At 40.0% G+C, this 21126-nt stretch overlaps 1 protein-coding gene across 1 annotated transcript in view; it reads right to left on the bottom strand.

Moving 5' to 3' along the window:
- The window catches only part of VIPR2 (vasoactive intestinal peptide receptor 2), an 80197-nt gene that overhangs the window by 37730 nt on the left and 21341 nt on the right, over positions 1 to 21126 (bottom strand). Inside the window, exon 4 of the mRNA XM_038391053.2 lies at positions 17833 to 17930. Within this exon, the coding sequence (XP_038246981.1) occupies positions 17833 to 17930 (98 nt within the window). The remainder of the gene's footprint in view (positions 1 to 17832; positions 17931 to 21126) is intronic.

Below are 21126 nucleotides of genomic sequence, written 5' to 3'. Positions count from 1 at the left end.
AGGAACAGTCTTTGAAGCTTTAAAAAACTACCTCCTTATAAAACATTCAAACAGAAAGGGTCAGGGCCCAAATTCTGCTCTACTGGTTTAAATGCCACTGAATGAAGCTACTTCAGACTTATATCAAATAAGGGAAGAGTGGAGTTTGGCTCAAGGCTAGCACACTAGAAAGAAGATAATATTTTACAATTAATCTTTATCATAGATAATACCATTCATTTAGCAGACTTTATACTGCATAAGGGTAAAACAAATACACATAAACAACAACAAACAGGGCTTCACAGCCAGCAAGAATGCAGGCAACTGTGAAAGCAAAGTTAAAGAGGCAAGCTTTCATCAAGCCTTGAAAATGTTGGCACACTAATTTTTTATGTGATTTGAAAGATTTCCATATTGAGCCACAATTGCTGAAGTCCTTGTCCCTGTGAGTTTTTAGTTTCACCCTGAAGATTTGTAATAAGTAATTCATTGAATGGAAGCTGTCATAAGTAAACTGAGCACAGCAGACTAGAGTACATATTGCCCCAAACTAATTTTTAAAACAATTTTTAAAACAGATCTTAACACAGACATAGCAAAACTGAAGCTCTCCTAGATTTTCAAGTTTTATTCAAGACACAAACTGCTGCAATTCAGACATCTAAAGTTTTATGAACCTACTACTAACAAGTCATTATAGAACATTACAGTAGTTCATATTTGTGATAATAAAGGCATGAATAGAACACTTGGCCTCAAGAAAGTTCATATTGTCTAACATTACAGAAATATTGCTTCTGAGAGGTAAACTTTTAGACAAAGATTTTTTTCAAAGAGATGACAACGTTGTATTCATTACTGTATTTACTGAGGAAAATTTGCTATGCATAGCCACTAAATATAACCCTGCTGGAGGTTAGGGCACTGCAGGGTCAGCTGTTTTCAGAGTAATTGTCATGGAAATGTTTATATTATGATGAATTTATACTAAAAGTTGCAGGAGTTACCCTGTGACATTTTCTTTCTGTGTAGTTGCCTGATGTTAACAGGTTTGAAGAGAATAAAGGGTATAAAAGAAACTGCATGTAAAAATAAAACGTAATAGAATGTGGTTATGTAATTCGCATTTGCTAACATACTAATCTATAAGGACGCTTCTTATGCAGAATTTTAATTTATTTTTTTTAAAAGGCACTATATGTTGGGCTAATATTTTAAGTGAATTTAGTGCTGTGTTAAAAAAATTCAGGAGTCTGAAGTATTCTGTATATCCATAGAAGAGACATAGTACAGACAGCAGGAGTGCAAAACCTGGTTGTTCTTTCAACTTCAACCTTGGTTTGGAAGGACCTCTGGGGGAGAGGGTACTTTGGTCCTTGGTCATTCAGCTGAGACTGACTGTAAGGATCCAAGTTTTGATAAAAGCTTAGGGGTTGATCCTGCTTCCATGGATGTCCATGGGAATATTGCTATTAAGATGACATGGGCACTTTTTGTTTTTGTGGAATGTTGGTCCACCTGTTATGATGAAAGGAGACTGTAGAGTTTGGATTGCCTCCATCTCAGTAGAAGGGGAACTAACTTTCTTGGAGTCAGGCAGGCTGGCATAATTGGTGTGTGTGTGTTAAACTAAAAACAAAGGGGAGGGTAAAAAGAGGAAGATATGAACACTCTTAGCACAAAATAGAGATGTTGAGAACAAAATTAATCACGGAATCAAAACCCATAAAAAGAAGAAATTATTTAATTGGCTCTACACCAAAGCCAAAGCTCAATAGCCAAAGTCCATTTGCATCTGACTCCATTGCATCTGAGACCACTTGGAGGGCTGCCCTGGCCACAGCCCTACCCTCGTGAAGGATAGCCAGGAACTTCTTCCTGGGCTCCTCCAGCAGCAAGTCCTTGAACTTGGCAATGGACTGCCAAATGTTAAAATCATAACAGCTGAGTAGGGCTGATGGTTGGCCACTCTTAACTGGAGGCTGGCCATAGAATAAATTTTTCTGCCAAAGAGATAGAGGCTCTTAGGGGTCGATCCCGGTTGGCCCTGTCTATCATGCTCATTGGCTGATGATACAACTAGGGAGTCAGAAGATGCTGCCAAATCCTTGGCCTCCAGGTTAGATGCCTTCTCTTTAAAAGCTCTTGGTGAGCCTTTACATCATCCTGGGGAACTGTGTGGGAAGGTCCTGCTATCCTCATTGGGCGAAGAGGATGAGGAGGTGGGTATAGGGTATAGGCAGGTCGGCCAACTCTGTTCCCTCTGCCAGGGGAGCTTTCACCAAGTCTGGCATAGGTTTTTTGCAGAGGTCACAAGGCTTTAAGCCTGGGGATTGGGGCATGCCCCGTCCCTAGGCTAAGTCCCATATGGGACTAACAAACTATTTTTAATTTAGCACTAAGGGAACTAATAAAACTATACAAACTTTCTATAAACTATCTACAAGACATTCACAGCTAGGTATAGTTGAGAAAGGTAAGCTTGCCGAGGCAAGGAGACATTCCAGTACCATCACCAGTGGTAAAAAGGAACTGAGGGAATCCTGATCATTGGGGACTTCAATCTAAGTGAATGCTGGAAGTCTCATGCTGCCAGTACCAAAACACCCTTGGATTTTCTAAATATTGCAGATGAAAATTTCCTAACTCAAGAAGTATTGCATCCAGCATGAGGGAATTCTATATGAGATTTTGTCTTGATAGATAAAGAACTACTGACCACAGAACTAAAAATTAGTAGTAGCTTTGGTATAACTGATCATGACTTTGTCACATTTATTATGTGCAAACAGAATAAAGGCCAGACCAATAATGTATATATATGCTACTTTGAAGAGACCAATTTCACTAAGTTGAAAACAATTATGAGACAAATCAGCTGGGAGGAAGAATTCAATTACTAACATGTGAATGATAATGGGGAATTGTCCCAAAAGCAACAATTCCACAGTCTAGGAAGAAGGTTGTACTGGTTAAAAAAAACAAAAAAACAAAAAAAAACCCTGGCTTAAAGGGAAACTGAAGGCATCTATAAAAAAAATAAAAAAATGGACATTTGATAATCATGCATATAAATCTGAAGCTAGGAATTGTATAAAATTCATAAGGAAAACAAAGGAACATAAGGAGAAAACAATGATCAGCAGCATTATGGTTTTTAAGTATATTAAGAACAAAGAGAATCCTAACAACAGCATTTGTCCATTACTAGATGGAAATGATAAAATTATCAATACAGAAAATGGAGAAATGTTCAATAAATATTTCTGTTCTGTATTTGGGAAAAAAGCCAGATGATGTAGTCATATCATCTGATGACGATGACAATACTGTTTCCATTCCAACAGTAATTCATGAGGATGCTAAATAGCAGCTAATAATATTAGACATTTTAAAATCAGATAACTTGCATTCAAAAGTTTTAAAAGAGTTGGCTGAGGAGTTTAGTGGACCTTTAATGTTGATTTTCAATAAGTCTTGGAATATCAGGAAAGTTCTAGAAGACTGGTAGAAAGTTAATATCGTGCCAATACTTCAAAATGGTAAATAGGATGACCTGGGTAAATATAAACCTATAAGTCTGACATAGATCCTGGGCAAAATATGGATAAAAATAATGATAAAATAAAGGCTGAGAGCTTCCTAACAAGGTTCTAGCCTCCCATCCTTTGATCCCAAATTCCTATAGGTTCCCTTGATAGGGAGAACAAGGCTTTAAAAAGCAAGATCCTAAGCGACCAGAGAAGCCAGCGAACAGGAGTAGCAAAAAGGGGAGTTTTGCGAGGGAGTTTAGAGAATGTTTGTTAAGTGTACCTGGCTCTCACACTCCCTCTCTAAACTTAACCCACTTCAAGATGGAATGCAGAGATAAGATTTCTAGATAACATAAATGACTGCTTCTTGGAGCAGCTAGTCTTGCAACTCACAGGAGTAGAGGCAATTCATGATTTAGTCCTAAGTGGAGCACAGGATCTGGTCCAAGAGGTAGATATAGCTGAACTGCTCAGTAATAGCAACCATAATGTAATTAAATTTAACATCCTGGGAAACATTTGGATGAATGGGCTAGAAAACTGGCTAGATCTTTGGGCTCAATGGGTAGTGATCAACAGCTTGATGTCCAGTTGGCAGCCGGTACCAAGCGGAGTGCCCCAGGAATTGGTCCTAGGGCTGGTTTTGTTTAACATCTTCATTAATGATCTGTATGATTGGGATTGATTGCACCCTCAGCAAGTTCACAGATGACACTAAGCTGGGCGGAGAGTAGATATGCTGGAGGGTAGGGATAGGGTCCACAGGGACAAATTGGAGGATTGGGCCAAAAAATGTCTCATGAGATTCAACAAGGTCAAGTGCAGAGTCCTTCACTTAGGATAGAAGAATCCCATGCACTGCTACAGGCTGGGGCCCAACTGGCTAAGTGGCAGTTCTGCAGAAAAGGACCTGGAGATTACAGTGGATGAGAATCTGGATATGAGTCAACAGTGTTTCCTTATTGCCAAGAAAACTAATGGCATATTGGGCAGCATTAGTAGGAGCACTGCCAGCAGATCGAGGGAAGTGATTATTCCCTTCTATTTGGCACTGATGAGGCCACATCTGGAGTATTGCGTCCAGTTTTGGACTCCCCACTTCAGAAAGAATGTGGACAAACTGGAGAGAGTCCAGTGGAGGGCAACAAAAATGATTAGGGGGCTGTGGCACATGGCTTATGAGGAGAGGCTGAGGGAACTGGGTTTATTTAGTCTGAAGAAGAAAAGAGTGAGGGGGGGATTTGATAGCAGCCTTCAACTACCTGAAGCGGGTTTCTAAAGAGGATGGAGCTCGGCTGTTCTCAGTGGTGGCAGATGACAGAACAAGGAGCAATGGTCTCAAGTTGCAGTGGAGGAGGTTTAGGTTGGATATTGGGAAAAACTATTTCACCAGGAGTGGGGTGCAACACTCAAATGAATGGTGGTAGAATCTTCATCCTTAGAGGTTTTTAAGGCCCAGCTTGACAAAATCCTGGCTGGGATGATTTAGTTGGGGTTGGTCCTGCTTTAAGCAGGAGATTGGACTAAATGACCTCCTGAGGTCTCTTTCAACCCTAATATTCTATGATTTGAGAAAATACCAAAGAAACCCACCACAGTAGCATTTAACTTCAAAAGGGAAACTACATAACACTGAGGAAGCTAATTAAATGGAAATGAAAAGGAACAGTTACAAGAATGAAATGCTTGAAAGCTGCATGGAAACTTAAGAAAACCTACACCATAATTGAGGCTCAAACTAAACCTATATCCCAAATAAACTAAACTGCAAGAGGACCAAAAATGTGCCACCATGGCAAAACAGAGTAAAAGAGGTGATGAGAGACAAAAAGGCATCCTTTAAAAATTGGAAGTCAAATCCTAGTGAGGAAAACAAAAAGGAGCATAAACTCTGGTAAGTCAAGTGTAAAAGTATAATTAGACAGGCCAAAAAAGAATTTGAAGAAAAGCTAGCAAAACTAGCAAAAATATTTAAGTACATCAAAAGCAGGAAGTTTTCCAAACAAACTGGGGCACTGGATGATTCAGGTGTTAAAAGTGCACTTAAGGAAGACAAGGCCATTTTTCACTGACGAGGATGTAAGATCCCGTGCTGCCCCCTACCAGCAGCGGCGGCCCTGTGCCCCTCCCTCCTCCAGCACCAGAGGTCACCCTGGAGCCCCCTCCCAGCACCAGCAGGCACCCCAAAGGCCCCCTCTCCAGCACCAGCAGGTGCCCCAGAGCCCCTCTCCAGATCAGCAGCTGTACCCCCAGAATCCTCCAGAACACCAAAAAATTAGTCAGGGGTATATATTACAAGTCATGGACAGGTCACGGGGCCGTCAATTTTTGTCTATTGCCTGTGACCTGGCCATGACTTTTATTAAAAATGCCCATAACTTAGCCTTAGTTCTAAGTCTTTGAAAAACTGCAGTTTGCACATGTGTAGTACAGACTTGCTACAGTTTAACAGCTAAGCTATCTGAAGATTTCATCCTCCATGAGCATGCTCAAGCCTCTCAGAGCTTCTGGTGCTGACCAGACTGTGCATGCACTGTCCCCCAGAGTAACTGAGTAAGCTCACCCCAGCAGGGCTACAGTAGCCAAGATGGGCTTTCCCTGTACTAGTTGTTCCCACCTCCTTTTGACAAAGGCAGAGCTGGGCATTGGAGCTGAGAGTAAGGAGCCTTTATCTCCTGGGCTCTCAGTGACCCCCTTCTGGCTCTCAGGCAGTGTGGAGGAGGAGGATGTCTGATTCAAATGAATAGAGGACAAAAGCCAGACCAGGCTGGAGAGGGAAAGAGTAGATTGGGGCAAGGAGTCTGGTGAGACTGGATGTAAAGAGGGAGAGAAACTGTGACCGGCTCAGTAAGGAGATTGGGACTCACAGGGCAAGGAGACTAGGACAGAGAGCGAGGGGAGTGGTGGCAAGTGCTGAGGCTGGGACCGGGATCGGGAGAGATGCTGGAACTGGTTGGGCAAGCAGAATTGGACTGGAAGCCAGTGAGGGAAATGTGGGGGATGACTGGGAGCCAGTTCGTTGGTGAGACTGCGCAGATGATGACATGGGGGAGGGAGAGAGACTGGACAAGGAGATTGGGGACTAGAAACCAGTGTGGGTGAACAAGGATATGGGAGAGGATAGACACATTTGACAGGAGGCTGAAGTGTGGGAGGAGAACTGGGACTGTGTGGCAGAAAGATGGGGACAAGGACCCAGGGAGATGGTGGTGAGGAAGATTGCATTTGGATGAGGAGCCCAGGGAGGGGGACTAGCTGGATAAGGAGCTGGGAATGGGGAACTGTGCCTGGCTATGAAAGAGGCTGGGACTGGAATGAGAAACCTGAGCGGAGACTGGGACTGGGCAGACAAAGAGAAGGAGACTGAAATCAGGAGCCAGGGTGGGAAAGAGACAGGACTGAGACAGATTGGAGTGGACGGGACAGAAGAGTTGAGCTTCGGAGCAAATGGGCAGAGCATGGAATGGACCCTAAAGTTCCTGAGTTTCACCGTTCACTCTGAGGCCAGCAAATATGTGTGACATCCACTAGCAAACTGTGTTTTATCCTCTTCTCGTACTTGTCCTCATAGAGGATGACAACTTACTATTGCTATCAGTTATTTTGTTAGCTCAAGAAGTCTATGTGGTGAATCTAAAGTTTCTAACTCCACTGATGAACCATGTGGATGTCAATATGATGCCACACAGTGGGATTTTTGTTATTTTCAGTTTGCTTTCCTAAAAAATTAGAAAATTACACAAAAAAGTAAGTTAAACTAATATTACTAAGGTCACAAAGTTAAGCACTCAAAAGTTAATTAATTCCATACAATGCATATTTTTAAATCAGAATTTCATGTAGTATTAGGTCAAATGCCTTGAAAATCCAAGTATACTATATCAACACAGTTAACTTTATCAACCAGACTTGCAATCCTGTCAAAAAAAAAAAAAAGACAACAGGTATGTTTGACAAGAACTAACTTCCAGGAAACCAAGCTCACAGTCATGGATTATATTTTTAGTCTCCAACCCTTCACTGAGAGTCCCAAGTTAACTGATCTATTATTTCCCGCAGGATTAACATGAAGCTAACCAGTCTATACTTCCTTGGGTCATCCCTTTTAAAATATTGGAATTACACTGGCAGCCCTCCAGGGCTTGGAAATTTCCTGTTTTCCAAGATATATTAAAAATTAGCATTATTGGTGCAGCGATCTCTTCAGCTAGTTCCTTTAAGATGCTTGGGTGTAAGTTATCCAGGACAGTTGATTTGAAAATATTTAATTTTAGCAGATACTGCCTCACAGCCTCCTTCGTTACAGATGGTAAATCTTCTGCTTCATTCCACATACAGAACAGAAATATCTATTGAACTTTTTGTCTTTTCTACATTACTATTTACAATTTACCATCCACATCTAACAATGAACCTATTCCATCTGTAGGTATTTTTAAAATTCCTAATAGGTTTAAAAAATGTCTTCTTACTGTCTTTAACCCCATTGGCCATTGATTCCTTTGGCCTTAACAGTCACCTACATTTTTTAACATGTGACTTCTATTCATTACCATTTACGTTCCCACTTTTCCATCCTTTATATATTGATTTTGTTATGCTTTATCTCTACTCCTACTTCTTGGGTGTTCCTCATTTTCTGGGTTCCCAACTTGATTTGCTGGGGCTTAGTTTGCTGAAGTGCAGAGCATTACAACTACAAATGAAGTCAAGGAGAGCTGTGCTTGAATATGTAAAAAATATATATAATGTTAAGTTCTCTGGAAAAACCAGGTCATAGGCATCTCAAATTGGCTCCCAAAATTAATGGATACTTTTGACCTTAATATATCTGTGCCTCAGCTCCCCATAGTTAAAACTGGGATAATAATGCCCTCTCACTTCACAAGGGTGTTGGGAAGATAAATGAATTAATGCTTGTGAAGCATATGGATACTAGAGTGATGAGTGCAATAAGAAAGTCAAGAGGATATTAATAATTCTGTCTTCAAAGCAGGTTTGAACAGGTTGCATTAAATAAGGTGTAGGCCACACACTGAACAACAAAGAGAAAACAAAATCTTCAATAGTGAGTCATTAACTGAACTGGGTCCATCCTGTGCACTGAAAGAGGAAGCAGTCTTGTGGAAATATGTGATAACATAATTAAAGACTGTATTATAATGCACATGCACAAGGGGGCTGAATTAAGGTTGCTTAGACAACCTTAATTCTGGCATTTCTTAACTTTGAGTACTTGGCTTTGCAATGTAAGTAATGTTCTTTTAATGTAGTTTTGTGTGTGTAATATACTGTATATGTGTGTATTGTAAAATCAACTATTTTCTATGGTGTGTGGGAGAATTTGCAATTTGTAAGTTACATTTCCATTTTGCTTTGCAAGACAGAATAACAGTTTTTATTAAGGGTCAAGTCCTGCTCCATTTGAAGTCAATAGGCGTTTTTATATTTACTTTAATGAGTACATGAGAAGTCTCTTAATCACTTCTCATGGAAAAAGTAATGAAAAAAAATGTAGAGCGTGGTGTAAATAAATACAGTATGACACACAGATGATTCATATCATAAAGAACATCAGTAGAAGTGAGTCCTGCATTATATTTTCTTGAGGAGGAAGGGTCCAATTTAGACTCTTGAGACAAACAGTCCATTAGTCCACAGCAATGATGCATTTCAGAGATAACAGTGCTGTTCAAGTGTTCTGAATGCACTTTGTGACATTAAGGAATTGTTTAAACAAGTCATGCTCAGCCTGATTTCCTTACTTCAATAGGATCTGTGGGTGCTCAGCCTCTCTGAAAATTCAGAATAGCTATGTCAGGTCTTTCTACTGCTTATGTAACTCAGTCATAACCAAAGAGCATCGGAAATGGAAAAATACATTGTAAGTTATCGTGATACCAAACATCCACATTACTTCAAATGTGTGTTATGTCTTGCATTAATTTCCTAGCTATGTGTGGGTACCTGCTTATGGCCCACAAACACACATCAAACCCCGTTCCACATAATTCGTATGTACCGCTCTGTTTTATCTTAGGGTCAATCTACACTGCACACTCCCTTTACAGCAGTGTGTAGCGTACATACACAGCATGCCCCCCAGCAGCAGTATAAATAGCAGCATAGATGGCACTGCTCAGGCGAGAAGAGTAAAGACATGCTCAGGTGAGAAGAGTAAAGGGTATGTACCTGACACAGTTCTCTCCACACCCAAGCAGGGCCTCCCCCATCCACATTGCTATTTCTAGCAGTGCAGTGTCCCGCTGTCTCCCCACCACTGGAGTTTTTCACCACCACAGGGAGCCGCCAGAGGCTTTACCCGCTACTGTGAAAGACACTGGCAGTGGGGAAAGGCTCTGGCCATAGGAGGCAATAGGGAAAGGGTCCAGGGTAGCTCCCTGCTGCCGGAGCCTTTTTCCGCTGCCACCCCCTGCCAGAGCCTTTTACTGCCATGTGTAGTGGCACAGTGCAGTATGGATGCAACCTGCTTTTCACTGCAGCATGTAGCTACACATATCCTACACACCACGGTCAGTGGTTTGCAGTGCAGACATATCTTTAGGCACAGTGGACTTGCCCAGTCTAGAAAAATGGGTTGAGGTTAGGGTATGGTCGCTAGCTGACTTTTTCATTCATGCAGATGAATTTCAATGCCTTTTACCTTGCCTGATCAGTTTGTGCTGTGACCTATGCAGGGTCTTGGCACTATGTAAAACACCCTGAGAGGGAGCCTAGGATACACCTCGACCTATTAAATCTAGATGAAAGATACTGAAATCCATCCACACGACTAAAAAGGTTGTGACAAGGTTCAGATTAGTTAACACATCCCAATCTATCCTTAACCCATTTTTAAGTATAGACAAGCCCAGTTATTCCTATTGCTGTTATACCTACTAAAAAATCCAATACAAATATCCAAAGGAGAAAAAAAAAAGGAATGAAAACTTGGATGGCTGAGGTGGCATCTGGAATTGAATCTCTGAGACTCTTGAAGGCTGATAGCTCACATACTGTATGGAGATTAGAAACTAAATACTGTAATAAAGATTTAAATTAAGCTCTGACTGTTAGCAACATACATGGCCTGATTCTCCTATCTCATAGCTGCCAATCAAGAGTAACTCTCCTGAACTCGAGAGTTACAGCAGTATAAACTCAATGCAAATGAGAGGAGAATCAAGTTCAGAGTATTTTCTTCAAAGCTACTATTGCAGGTAGGTTAGGAGAGAACTATACTTTAGCAAACATTCTCCCCAAAGCTTCTATTTCACGACTATGTGCACTCAGTATATTGGGTAATGAACATTTTTTAGATGTGCCTAACTTGATGGCTATTGATTTACATATATTCTAAATAAGTGAGATAAACTGCAATTGTTAAAATTTGTTTTTTCATATATTTTTAAAAAATGAACATTGAAACTTAAAATTCCATCTGTAGGGCCAAGTTCTGCCCTCAGATGCCAAAAACTTGCAACTGAAGTGAATGAAGTTGCTTTCATGCATCTGAGGGCCCTAAAGCATCAAGCTGTGCACACTGGTCAGCTATGTAACCACGTGATTGTTACTCCAATCTCTTTACAAAAGAGAAAGTATCATTGTAGCAAATAACTCATATTATAGATATAATCAAATGTCTTGGTTTCTCCTGAGAGAAAACTAATCCGACTCCTTGTACCCTTTCTATGTACTTTCATATTTAATTATTTTCCATGCATTCCATTGGTCATTTTATTTGGGATGTATGTGATAGAATAAAAGTGACAATCAACTTGAAAAAGCATATTCCTGTATTCCTGGATCAAAGATTTCTGTAACTGAAAGAAGTTAGCAATAAAACGTTATGTGATGTCTGGTACTGTGTGAATTTAACAGCGCTTTGTGGGTAGAAAGTCTGTTGTTTCCTGTAAGGCCACGTTAGGCCACCATGCTGCAATCAGATTCATGGTGGCAGACCCCTGGCTCTGTGTGGAGCCCAACTGAAGCCAATGGGCTTTCACCTGGGTGCGGGGGATAAGCCATCAGATCTAATGGCAAGATCAGGGTTTAACTCAGTCAGTTTCTCCCTCACTAAGACAACCTTTATATGTAAAGACAGGAGAACAGAAGAATCCTTGTTGATGTATTTAAAAAAAATTAAGTCCATGCTATTTCAGGCATGCTGAATCAGAAAAGTTTATTTTAATTAGTTTAAAAAAATTAAGTTGATAGTTTCCTGATTAAGAAAGGTAACAATAAGATGATAATTAATTCAAATGATACAGATTAGGACCCAAACTAATTCCCACTAAAGTCAATGCAAAAACTCCCAATGACTTCAAAGGGAATTGGATCAAACCACTCACCATTTTAGCAAGCTGAGTGAATTTGTTCTTTTTGGGAAATTGGCAATGAAATATAATGGAAGCTTTAGGTGATTTATTATTAAATGAACTCCTCCTTTTCCAGATCATTAATAACCTGAACAATTTGTCACCTTCTTATTAAATACCTATTCAGTATTTCTTTACTAATCCCTTCTCTCTCATTTAAGTTTTTACAACAAATTCATAACCCTTCACAGCAAACGTGCCTTTCCCCTTCTGGAGCATAAAAATGAGTTCTTACCCTAATTGAGAGTAACTGCTAAAGAAACAAAAATGAACAATCATAGAAGTGTAGAACTGGAAGGACCTCGAGAGGTCATCTAATCCAGTCCCCTACACTCAAGGCAAGCGTATGTAATAACTAGTCCTGACAAGTGTTTGTCTAATCTGTTCTTACAAACCTCCATTGATGGTAAGTCCAAAACTTCTTTAGGCAATTTTTTCCAGTGCTTAACTACCCTAACAGTTAGGAAGTTTTTCCTAATGTCCAGCCTAAACCTCCTTTGCTGCAATTTAAGCCCATTGCTTCTTGTCCTATCCTCAGAGGTTAAGAACAATAATTTTTCACCCCCCTCCTGGTAATAACTTTTTATGTACTTGAAAACTGTTATCATGTCCCCTCCTCAGTCTTCTCTTGTCCAGACTAAACAAACACAATTTTTCCAATTCTTCCTTAATAGGTCATGTTTTCTAGACCTTTAATCATTTTTTCTTGTCCTCTGGACTTTCTCCAATTTGTTAACATCTTTCCTGAAATACGTTACCCCAGAACTGGACACAATACTACAGGTGAGTCCTTATCAGCATGGAGTAGAGCAGAAGAATTACTTCTTGTGTCTTGCTTACAACATCCCAGAATGAAGTTTGGTTTTTTTTGCAACAGTGTTACACTGTTGACTCATATTTAGCTATAAACCCCAGATCCCTTTCCACAGTACTCCTTCCTAAGCAGTCATTTCCCATTTTGTATGTATGCAAGATTGTTCCATCTTAAATAGAGTACTTTGCATTTGTCTTTATTGAATTTTATCATATTTACTTCATACCATTTCTACAGTTTTTTCAGATCATTTTGAATTTAATCTTATCCTCCAAAGCACTTGTAACCCCACCCAGCTTGGTATCATCCACAAACCTTATAAGTGTACTCTCTATGCCATTATCTAAATCACTGATGAAAATATTGACCAGAACTAGACCCAGGACTGATGCCTGCAGAACCACACTCAATATGAACTGAATCTATGAGATAAACTCATTCAGCAGCAAAGATAAACTGCTATGTTTGTAGGCAACAAATTAAGAACCAGATTTCACTAGCCTGGCATATACTGAACAACACTTTCTTCAAGGGGACTGACTGCAGAAGGAATGGCTATTCCACATGAATGAGGATATCAGAATCTGGTCTAAAACATTAAACCTCCTGTTTCCATAATCCCAGTGGTAATACCTCACTACACCACCACGTATACCCTTAATAGACACCCAACGCAAACACACTTCCTTTCTTTTTACACACTTCTGGTGTACAGAAAGAAATGTGAAGATTTCATCACTGAGCTCTGTGAAGGGGAACACTTTCTATCTGTGCTGCCTAGTGGTCAAGCTGCCTTCCCTCTGGGCATTCCCCTTTCTTCACTACTGTTCTGCCCTGTAAAGGTGTGCCCTTTCAGTGACTCAGCCCTGAGCCAGGTCACGTTCTCAGGCTATATACGAAGAGTCCAGTAACAAGGAAGTCTCCAGGATTAAGCAAGGGATTCAGGGCTTCCCCCTTGTTTGGGGTCTCATGGTCCAGACTCTTGTGTCTTCCATCAACTAGGAATTCCCCACCAATGGGTACAGTTCTGTAGCTATCCCTCTTTAGGGATTGGTATGGGGGCCCAGGCCCAGATTCACCTTTCCAGCAGGCTCCAATCCAGGGCCCAATGGCAGGCAGCTAAGTCCTGCAGCCTACGATGCTATGCAGCTGCCTCCTTGGATCACTACCTATCAGTCCCCTCTCTCCCCACAAGATAAAGTACTAACACACAATGATAAAAGCTCTAACCTTTAGAGAGTCACAGGTCCTTCTTTGTAGGCTTGGACAGGTCGCTATAGTCAGGCCTCAAGCAGCAAGTGCTCCTGCAGTGCTCAGAGGGCAGGTCAGCTTCTTCCCACTGTCTGCCTAACACTGAGCTACTCTGCTCCTCTTTTTAAGCTCCTCCTCCAGCCAGTGCAGGCTTTGCAGGTACAGTGGGGTGAGGTCTTTAACCCCTTCCTTTCCAGTGTGGGCTTTGTTACAACCCATCACAGGTCCTCTTTGGACTTTTTGCCAAAACTTGGGACCAGATCCAGCTAAACTATGCTGACTTCCACCAGCTTCCACTTTGATAGTACTGTAACTCCGTATTGAGGCCTCGCTTCAAGGAAGCATCCTGATTCAGGAAAGCACTTCAAACACATAGCTAAGTCTCACTGACTTCAGTGACACTGAAGTACATATTTAAGTGCTTTCCTGAACAGAGATGGATTTAAGCGCATGTTTTCCTGAAATGGGTGCTAACATCGCAAAATTTCTAAGGAAGGCCTCAACAAAGAGACTTTCATATTTCTTCCTCTACTTTGAAACTATAAATAAAATAAAATGTTAAGAATTAAAAGAACCAACTATTCTTATTTGAATGTACTGTCTATTTGCAAAGGAAATAGCTGCTTTCTACTGACCCAGAACTAGTGAATTTAACTTTATTTTTGATATTAGATAACACTGAACAGGTTGTCCAATTTCTTGTCAGGAAGGAATTTTCTGTCGTGTCACATTAGTATAGTCAATTTATTTTCAGGCAATGAAGTGCCCAGAACTGAACTCAATATTGCAGGGTCAGCCATGCCAGAGCTATGAGGAAAGAGGAATTGGTGCCTCCCTGCTCTGTGATATTATGGCACCTCAGATGCAGCCCAAACTTGCATTATCTCAGTTTCCATGATACGCTATCCGCTCAGAGCCAGTTAGAAAGCGGTAACACCACAAAAGATCTTGTAGTAACAGTGGACAGCTAAGTATCTCCTTTCTACTTCCATCTTGTGGATTTTACCCTAGATGCTTTATTGTTTTTTCCCTTATTCCAGGTTGATTCATATTTTGTTACTTCTGCCCACATTTCCAACCTCTCTAATTTCTCCTGCACTATTATTTGCAAATTTAATTAACTTAAATTTCACTCTCTTCACTCCAGATCATTAGCAACGATGTTAAATAAGAACAGGTCTATTCAAATACTAATTCCTTCATCTGCCACCAGGAATGCTACAATGTATCCCTTTTTATTTATTGGCCTTTGTTTGGTTTTCAATCCAGATGACAATGTTTGGGTACATGATAGTTTGGTGGTTGTAAAAATGGTTCTCTGAAACAGTAAAGCACTTTCAATTTTCCAAATATTCAGATGATTCCAATATCTCAGAATAACCATCTGCATACAAAATGGGAGAATAAAATGTTCCAGTCCATTTCTTTGTCAACTATTTTTTAGTTATTTATGTGTCTGGACTTTTTAATGCATTAATGAGCCACACTAATTCATGATATTTGCAAAACTCTTCATATACATAAACGAATAAAAAAAGTTCTTTAAAATGGAAAAAAAACTTGGAGACTACAGATTGCAGCTATGTGCAAATGTGAGATATTGAACTGTTTTGTACTCACTGGCTTTTGACAGAGTCTTAATTGAGAAAGAGCAGAAGTGAACTAATTATAGTTTTCCAAACACGTATTTTCATGAAGCACAGTGATTACTGTTAACACACATATATATACACGGAGTGGTATTGTTTTCTTTCTTTTAGTAGTCTAAAAAGAATTTGGAATCCCTATATTATTTTGAAGGAAACTCAAGTTTTTTATATTTACAATAACTTTGGTTCTCTGTTCAGCATGTACTTGTTACAACACATGAAATGAGACAGGAAAAAGATCAGGAGGGAGTTTCTGGCAACTATTCTACCCCTGTGTGTGTGTGTGTGTGTGTGTGCAAGCACACACACAGTGATGGGGAGGAAGGAATGGGGGTAGGCTGGGATAATAGGCCTGCTGCTCTGGACAGAGTCCTGAAAGAGGTCAGCTGGAAATTTCATGCACTCCTTTGGAGATCAGGCTATTCATTGACTCCTCCAACCTATTTCACCCTGACTAGGTCCACCACTTAGACACTGACTATGACATCTTTAGCTTGGATTTCATCAGATCTGGTAAACAGGGCAATGAGTGATAACAGGCATATCAGACATGCCTACAGCTGACAGCATCTGTTGCTGGCAATCCTGGCAGGAAGGAGCAAACTGCTGGCAGTGACAGCTGAGTCAAGGTGGGTATCTATCTATCTGACAGATTTCTTTAGTGCCCACCACCGAAGTCATTAAGCACCTGGAAGAAGTAGGACATATTCCTTCTTGAAGAATAGGCATCAACTTTATCATTGCCTGGGAGGTACCTAGGAGGAGCCCATCTCTCCATGTGTGAATGGGAATTTGACTGATGGTGGAATCCTGCATTTGCAAGTGAAGTCATGCTCTGGTGTGATACTACAGAACTACTAGAAAACCAGGAACATTTCTCACAAATAAACAAAGATTATGAAAAACATATGCCCTTTTCTTGTTGAAAAATTTCAATGTTAGCTAACTGTTCTAATCTGCAGGTGATGCAGGAAGACCTGATAGCTCTCCTCAAAAGAGGATTCCCTTACATATAAGGGAAAGAAATGGTAGAGGCAAACTGAGAGGATTACATTTTTACACTTGCGAGGATCATTTGTTCTATACCTGACAGCCTTTGGTCCATATTCTGATGTACCTTATAAACGGATGTAAATCCAGAGTAATTCCCATGAAGACAATAGAGCTAAATGTTCATTCTACCTATTTACTGTATTTAAATGTACTGTACAGATTAAATGATATATGCAATCATATTAAACTAAAGGAATATTAGTTTGTATTATAAATGCACAAAATGCTTAAAACATTAGTAGTATGCAACAGTAGCAGAAATTTTATAGTACAGTCACTGATAATGGCATCACATCACAGTACCTAGCACACTGGGTTCCTGATCCACGACTGGGGCTTCTAGGCATTACAGTAATCTAAATAATAAATAATAATGATGATAATAAAAATAATCATTAGTTTTTTATCATTATCGTTTATGAACCCTACACCTCTGCTCTTAGGGTATGTCTACACTTTGAGCTGGAGATGTGATTCCCAGCTCAAGGAGACATTCTTGCCCTAGCTCTCATCAAGCTAGCATGCTAAAAATAGAGTGTAGTCACAGTGGTGAGATAGGCCCTGACTACATGCTTAGGGTTTCATACGGGTATGTACCCAGGTGGCTAGCCCCTTCCATGGCTTGTGCTGTCATGGATACATTCTATTTTTCATTGAGCGAGCACAAGTATGTTTCCTCAACCTGAGAATCAGACCACCAGCACAAAGTGTAGACATACCTTTAGCTTAGATGAGAATTTCAACTCAAATAAAAGATTTTCTATACTCTCAAACAATGCGTACACAATTCCTGTAGATTTCAGAGTAATATGCATGTATTTGGGAGCAGAATTTGGCCCTATAGTTTCAAGCAGAGAAAGGTATAACACAATCCAATGGCTGGAAGTTGAAGCTAGGCAATTTCAGTACATAAGATGTACATTTTTAATGGTGAATGTAAGTAACCATTGGAACAGTTTACCAAGGGTTGTGCTGGCTTCTCCATCACTGACAATTTTAAAATCAAGATTGGGAGCCTTTTTAAAAGATATGCTTGAGGTATTATTTTGGGGAAGCTCTATGGTATGTGTTATAACAGGAGGTCAGACTAGATGATCACAAGGGTCCCTTCTGGCCTTGGAATCTATGAAACTCTTTTGCATCTGAATGAACAGAATAATTATTTTTCTTACCTTACTGTCATCATCATTGTCATAATAACCACAAGCGCTTATGAAATCTGGAAATATCTCTGACCATCCGTCACTTGTACAATTTTTGCTAATATTTCCTGTAAAACAAAAGTCACAAATTTTTCCACATAGATTTAAAAGCTTACTAACCAACAGGTCTTAAAGCCAAGCTTCATAAAAAACTGTGGAAAACTGCCTTCTTGTGGAAACCACTCCATTAACATGCTTTGTGCCCCAGCACTGTCATTAAGCAATCCCACATATTTCCATTCATGTGCACTTATTGTTTTAACATTTATTCTTGGCTCTGAGTCATACCAAATATCTTTGCTATGCTAAAGAAACACACATACAAAATTGCAATGCTATGCCTCCTACTTTCAATCATGATGCGTTTGAACAGAAACAGCCTGAAAGATTTTGTAGTTTTGTTAAAATTACTCTAAAGGGAATTTATTATCTTCCACTTTTAGAGAATTATTTGTAGTTAAAATAGTTTGCTGGACAAATAATTTGAATGAAAATGGCTCTATACAAACCTTGATTACTCTAAACTATTATTTAAAATCTTCTGAGCAGGTGATATTAAGTGTTCTACTGAAGAGTTATTGAAGTGCTTGGATACTACAGTGGTGAATTTCTACATAGACAGATGAACATGCATCTGGTTTATAGCAAATTCTGATTTAGCATGTAATGCATTTTAAAGGCTCTCTCAAATTATGTACATAGAGGCAGGGAGCAGGGAAAATATCACAATACAGGCAAACTTCAGGGACTTCCATCTATCCTCCACACCCATAATTCAATGGAGGGACAAAAGGGGAATCTTTTTGTTTTAACTATGAGTCAGCAGTATGCCCTTGTTGCCAAGAAGGTATGAGTCAACAATGTGCCCTTCTTGCCAAGAAGGCTAACAGCATATTGGGCTGCATTAGTAGGAGCATTGCTAGCAGATTGAGGGAAGTGATTATTCCCCTCTATTCAGCACTGGTGAGGCCACATCTGGAGTATTGCATCCAGTTTTGGGCCCCCTTCTACAGAAAGGATGTAGACAAATTGGAGAGTCCAGCAGAAGGCAACGAAAATGATTAGGGGCTGGGGCACATGACTTATGAGGAGAGGCTTATTTAGTCTGGGCTTATTTAGTCTGTAGAAGAGAAGAGTGAGGTGGAATTTGAGAGCAGCCTTCAACTACCTGAAGGGGGTTTCCAAAGAGGATGGAGCTAGGCTGTTCTCAGTGGTGGCAGATGACAGAATGAGGAGCAATGGTCTCAAGTTGCACTGGGAAAGGTCTAAAACGATGTCACTAGGAGAGTGGTGAAACACTCGAATGTGTTACCTAGGGAGGTGGTGGAATCTCCATCCTTAGAGGTTTTTAAGGCTGGCTTGACAAAGCCCTAGCTGGGATGATTTAGTTGGGGTTGGTCCTGCTTTGAGCAGGGGGTTGGACTAGATGAACTTCTGAGGTCTCTTCCAACCCTAATCTTCTATGATTCTATGAACTCAAGCATGAAAGGTCATCTGGCCACTATCAACCATAAAGTGTCAAAGTGGCCCTCTTATCTGTGATAAACTAGGAGCCCACACTTTGAAGCAATATGGTCAATAGCACATGAGAGAGACTTACCAACTAAGAAGATAAAGTTATTCATATGAGATGTATGCACATTATTCATGATGCAATACATTACATAGGTTCAGACAGGAGAGGTGAGGTTCAATTCAGATAATCATACAGGCTTTTGGGAGCTTATCGCAACTTCTGAGTCTGCAACATTGGGCAGGAATTTTGTGAGGACAGGCTTTCTTTTACAACTCCGATCAGTTTTAGGAGGCCCTGTGTCATGTGAAGTGCCATCTTTTGGGAAAAAAATTCAAAATAGAGGTTTGGAGCAATTGTAGTGATTAAAGATCTCCGCACTTTTTGCAAAAGTAGAGGGGTTACAGTCACTTGTCCAAATTCATGTTTAGGAAATTACATTCTGACTCCTTAAATTCAGCCTCTAGTTTCAATTGTATACAGTATTTTCTTTACTCATTGTTGTTTTGTATAGTGTTGCTATGAGCTGTTGAGCAATAATCACTCAAAAAGAGGCTGCATTTCATGGATTACTGTGTATATGCAGTTTACCAAATGATTTCCCATTTCCTGTCAACTGGATTTGTCTAAATGATAGATTTGAGCTAGAAGATCTTGATCACCTTTTACACATTCTAGAACTCTTTGTTTCCTTTTGTGAGTTTGGGTAAGAAACAGTATTATAACTATTGCTTAGCACTATGAATGTAACTGTGCTAGGAGAAATTGCCTCCTTCTCAGAATTCTCAATTTATGCTTATTCTAATTTATACTTAATTTGTGCAATTTATGACCCATCTTTACTCCTCAATCCCATGGACAGGTGCCAGATAGATTACATTTTCCTACTACAAGTGTGTTTTTGGAAGAGCCACAACTGAAACCACTGAAAAGCTATTTTCAGAGTTGTGGAATTTTGGTACAATGATATTCTCTTGGAAGTTCTTGATATCCAACAGAAAAGCTTAAAGTTACAGGGATATGCTGTATGAAAAGAATCTTTTCCACACATGTAGATTACAACTCACTTCCATATTTCCTACCAAGTAGCATGTCCCTGAGACACCAACCGCTGAGGTTACAAGGAAATACTGTGAGAAGATCTGTTTTTGACCCATTTTTTGACCTTCCTTCTTTTTACAAAGAGAGACAGACCTATTTCCTTGCTGATTCTGCCATTCTCTAAAGCCTAATACTGGCTAATATGGTCCAATGAATAGAACACCAAATTAAGACACTAGGACCTGGGTTCTATTCCTGGTTCGGTGATTTACAGTGTGAACTTGGGACAGTTATATAACTTCATGCCACAGTTTCCCTACCAGAAAAATCGGGAAAATAATATTTACCCACCTTGAAAAACATTTTGAGATCTACATGTGACAATCTACTTGTAAGCATTATTTAATATTATAAATTGCACTGACCAGCCATGCCGCAGAATTAAAACACTCTGGATAGATGTGACACTGGATATTACCAGCTAAACTAGGCCCCCTAGCAACCTGGCTAAGAGATTAAGCTGGGTCTTTCAGGTTGTGGTAAAAAACAACATGAAGGTGATTATAATCCCATGTAATTCCCACCACTGCTAATTTATCTAAATTATGTAGTATTGTTGCATGCATTTTAAGTGCCCATCACCAGAGGATAGGGGAGCTCTTCCCACAAACAAATGGGAAATGCCCATAGGCACAGAGACAGTGACTAGC

Source organism: Dermochelys coriacea, chromosome 2, assembly GCF_009764565.3.
Source record: "Dermochelys coriacea isolate rDerCor1 chromosome 2, rDerCor1.pri.v4, whole genome shotgun sequence".
NCBI lineage: Eukaryota > Metazoa > Chordata > Testudines > Dermochelyidae > Dermochelys > Dermochelys coriacea.
This window is presented reverse-complemented; position numbering and strand designations above follow the sequence as displayed.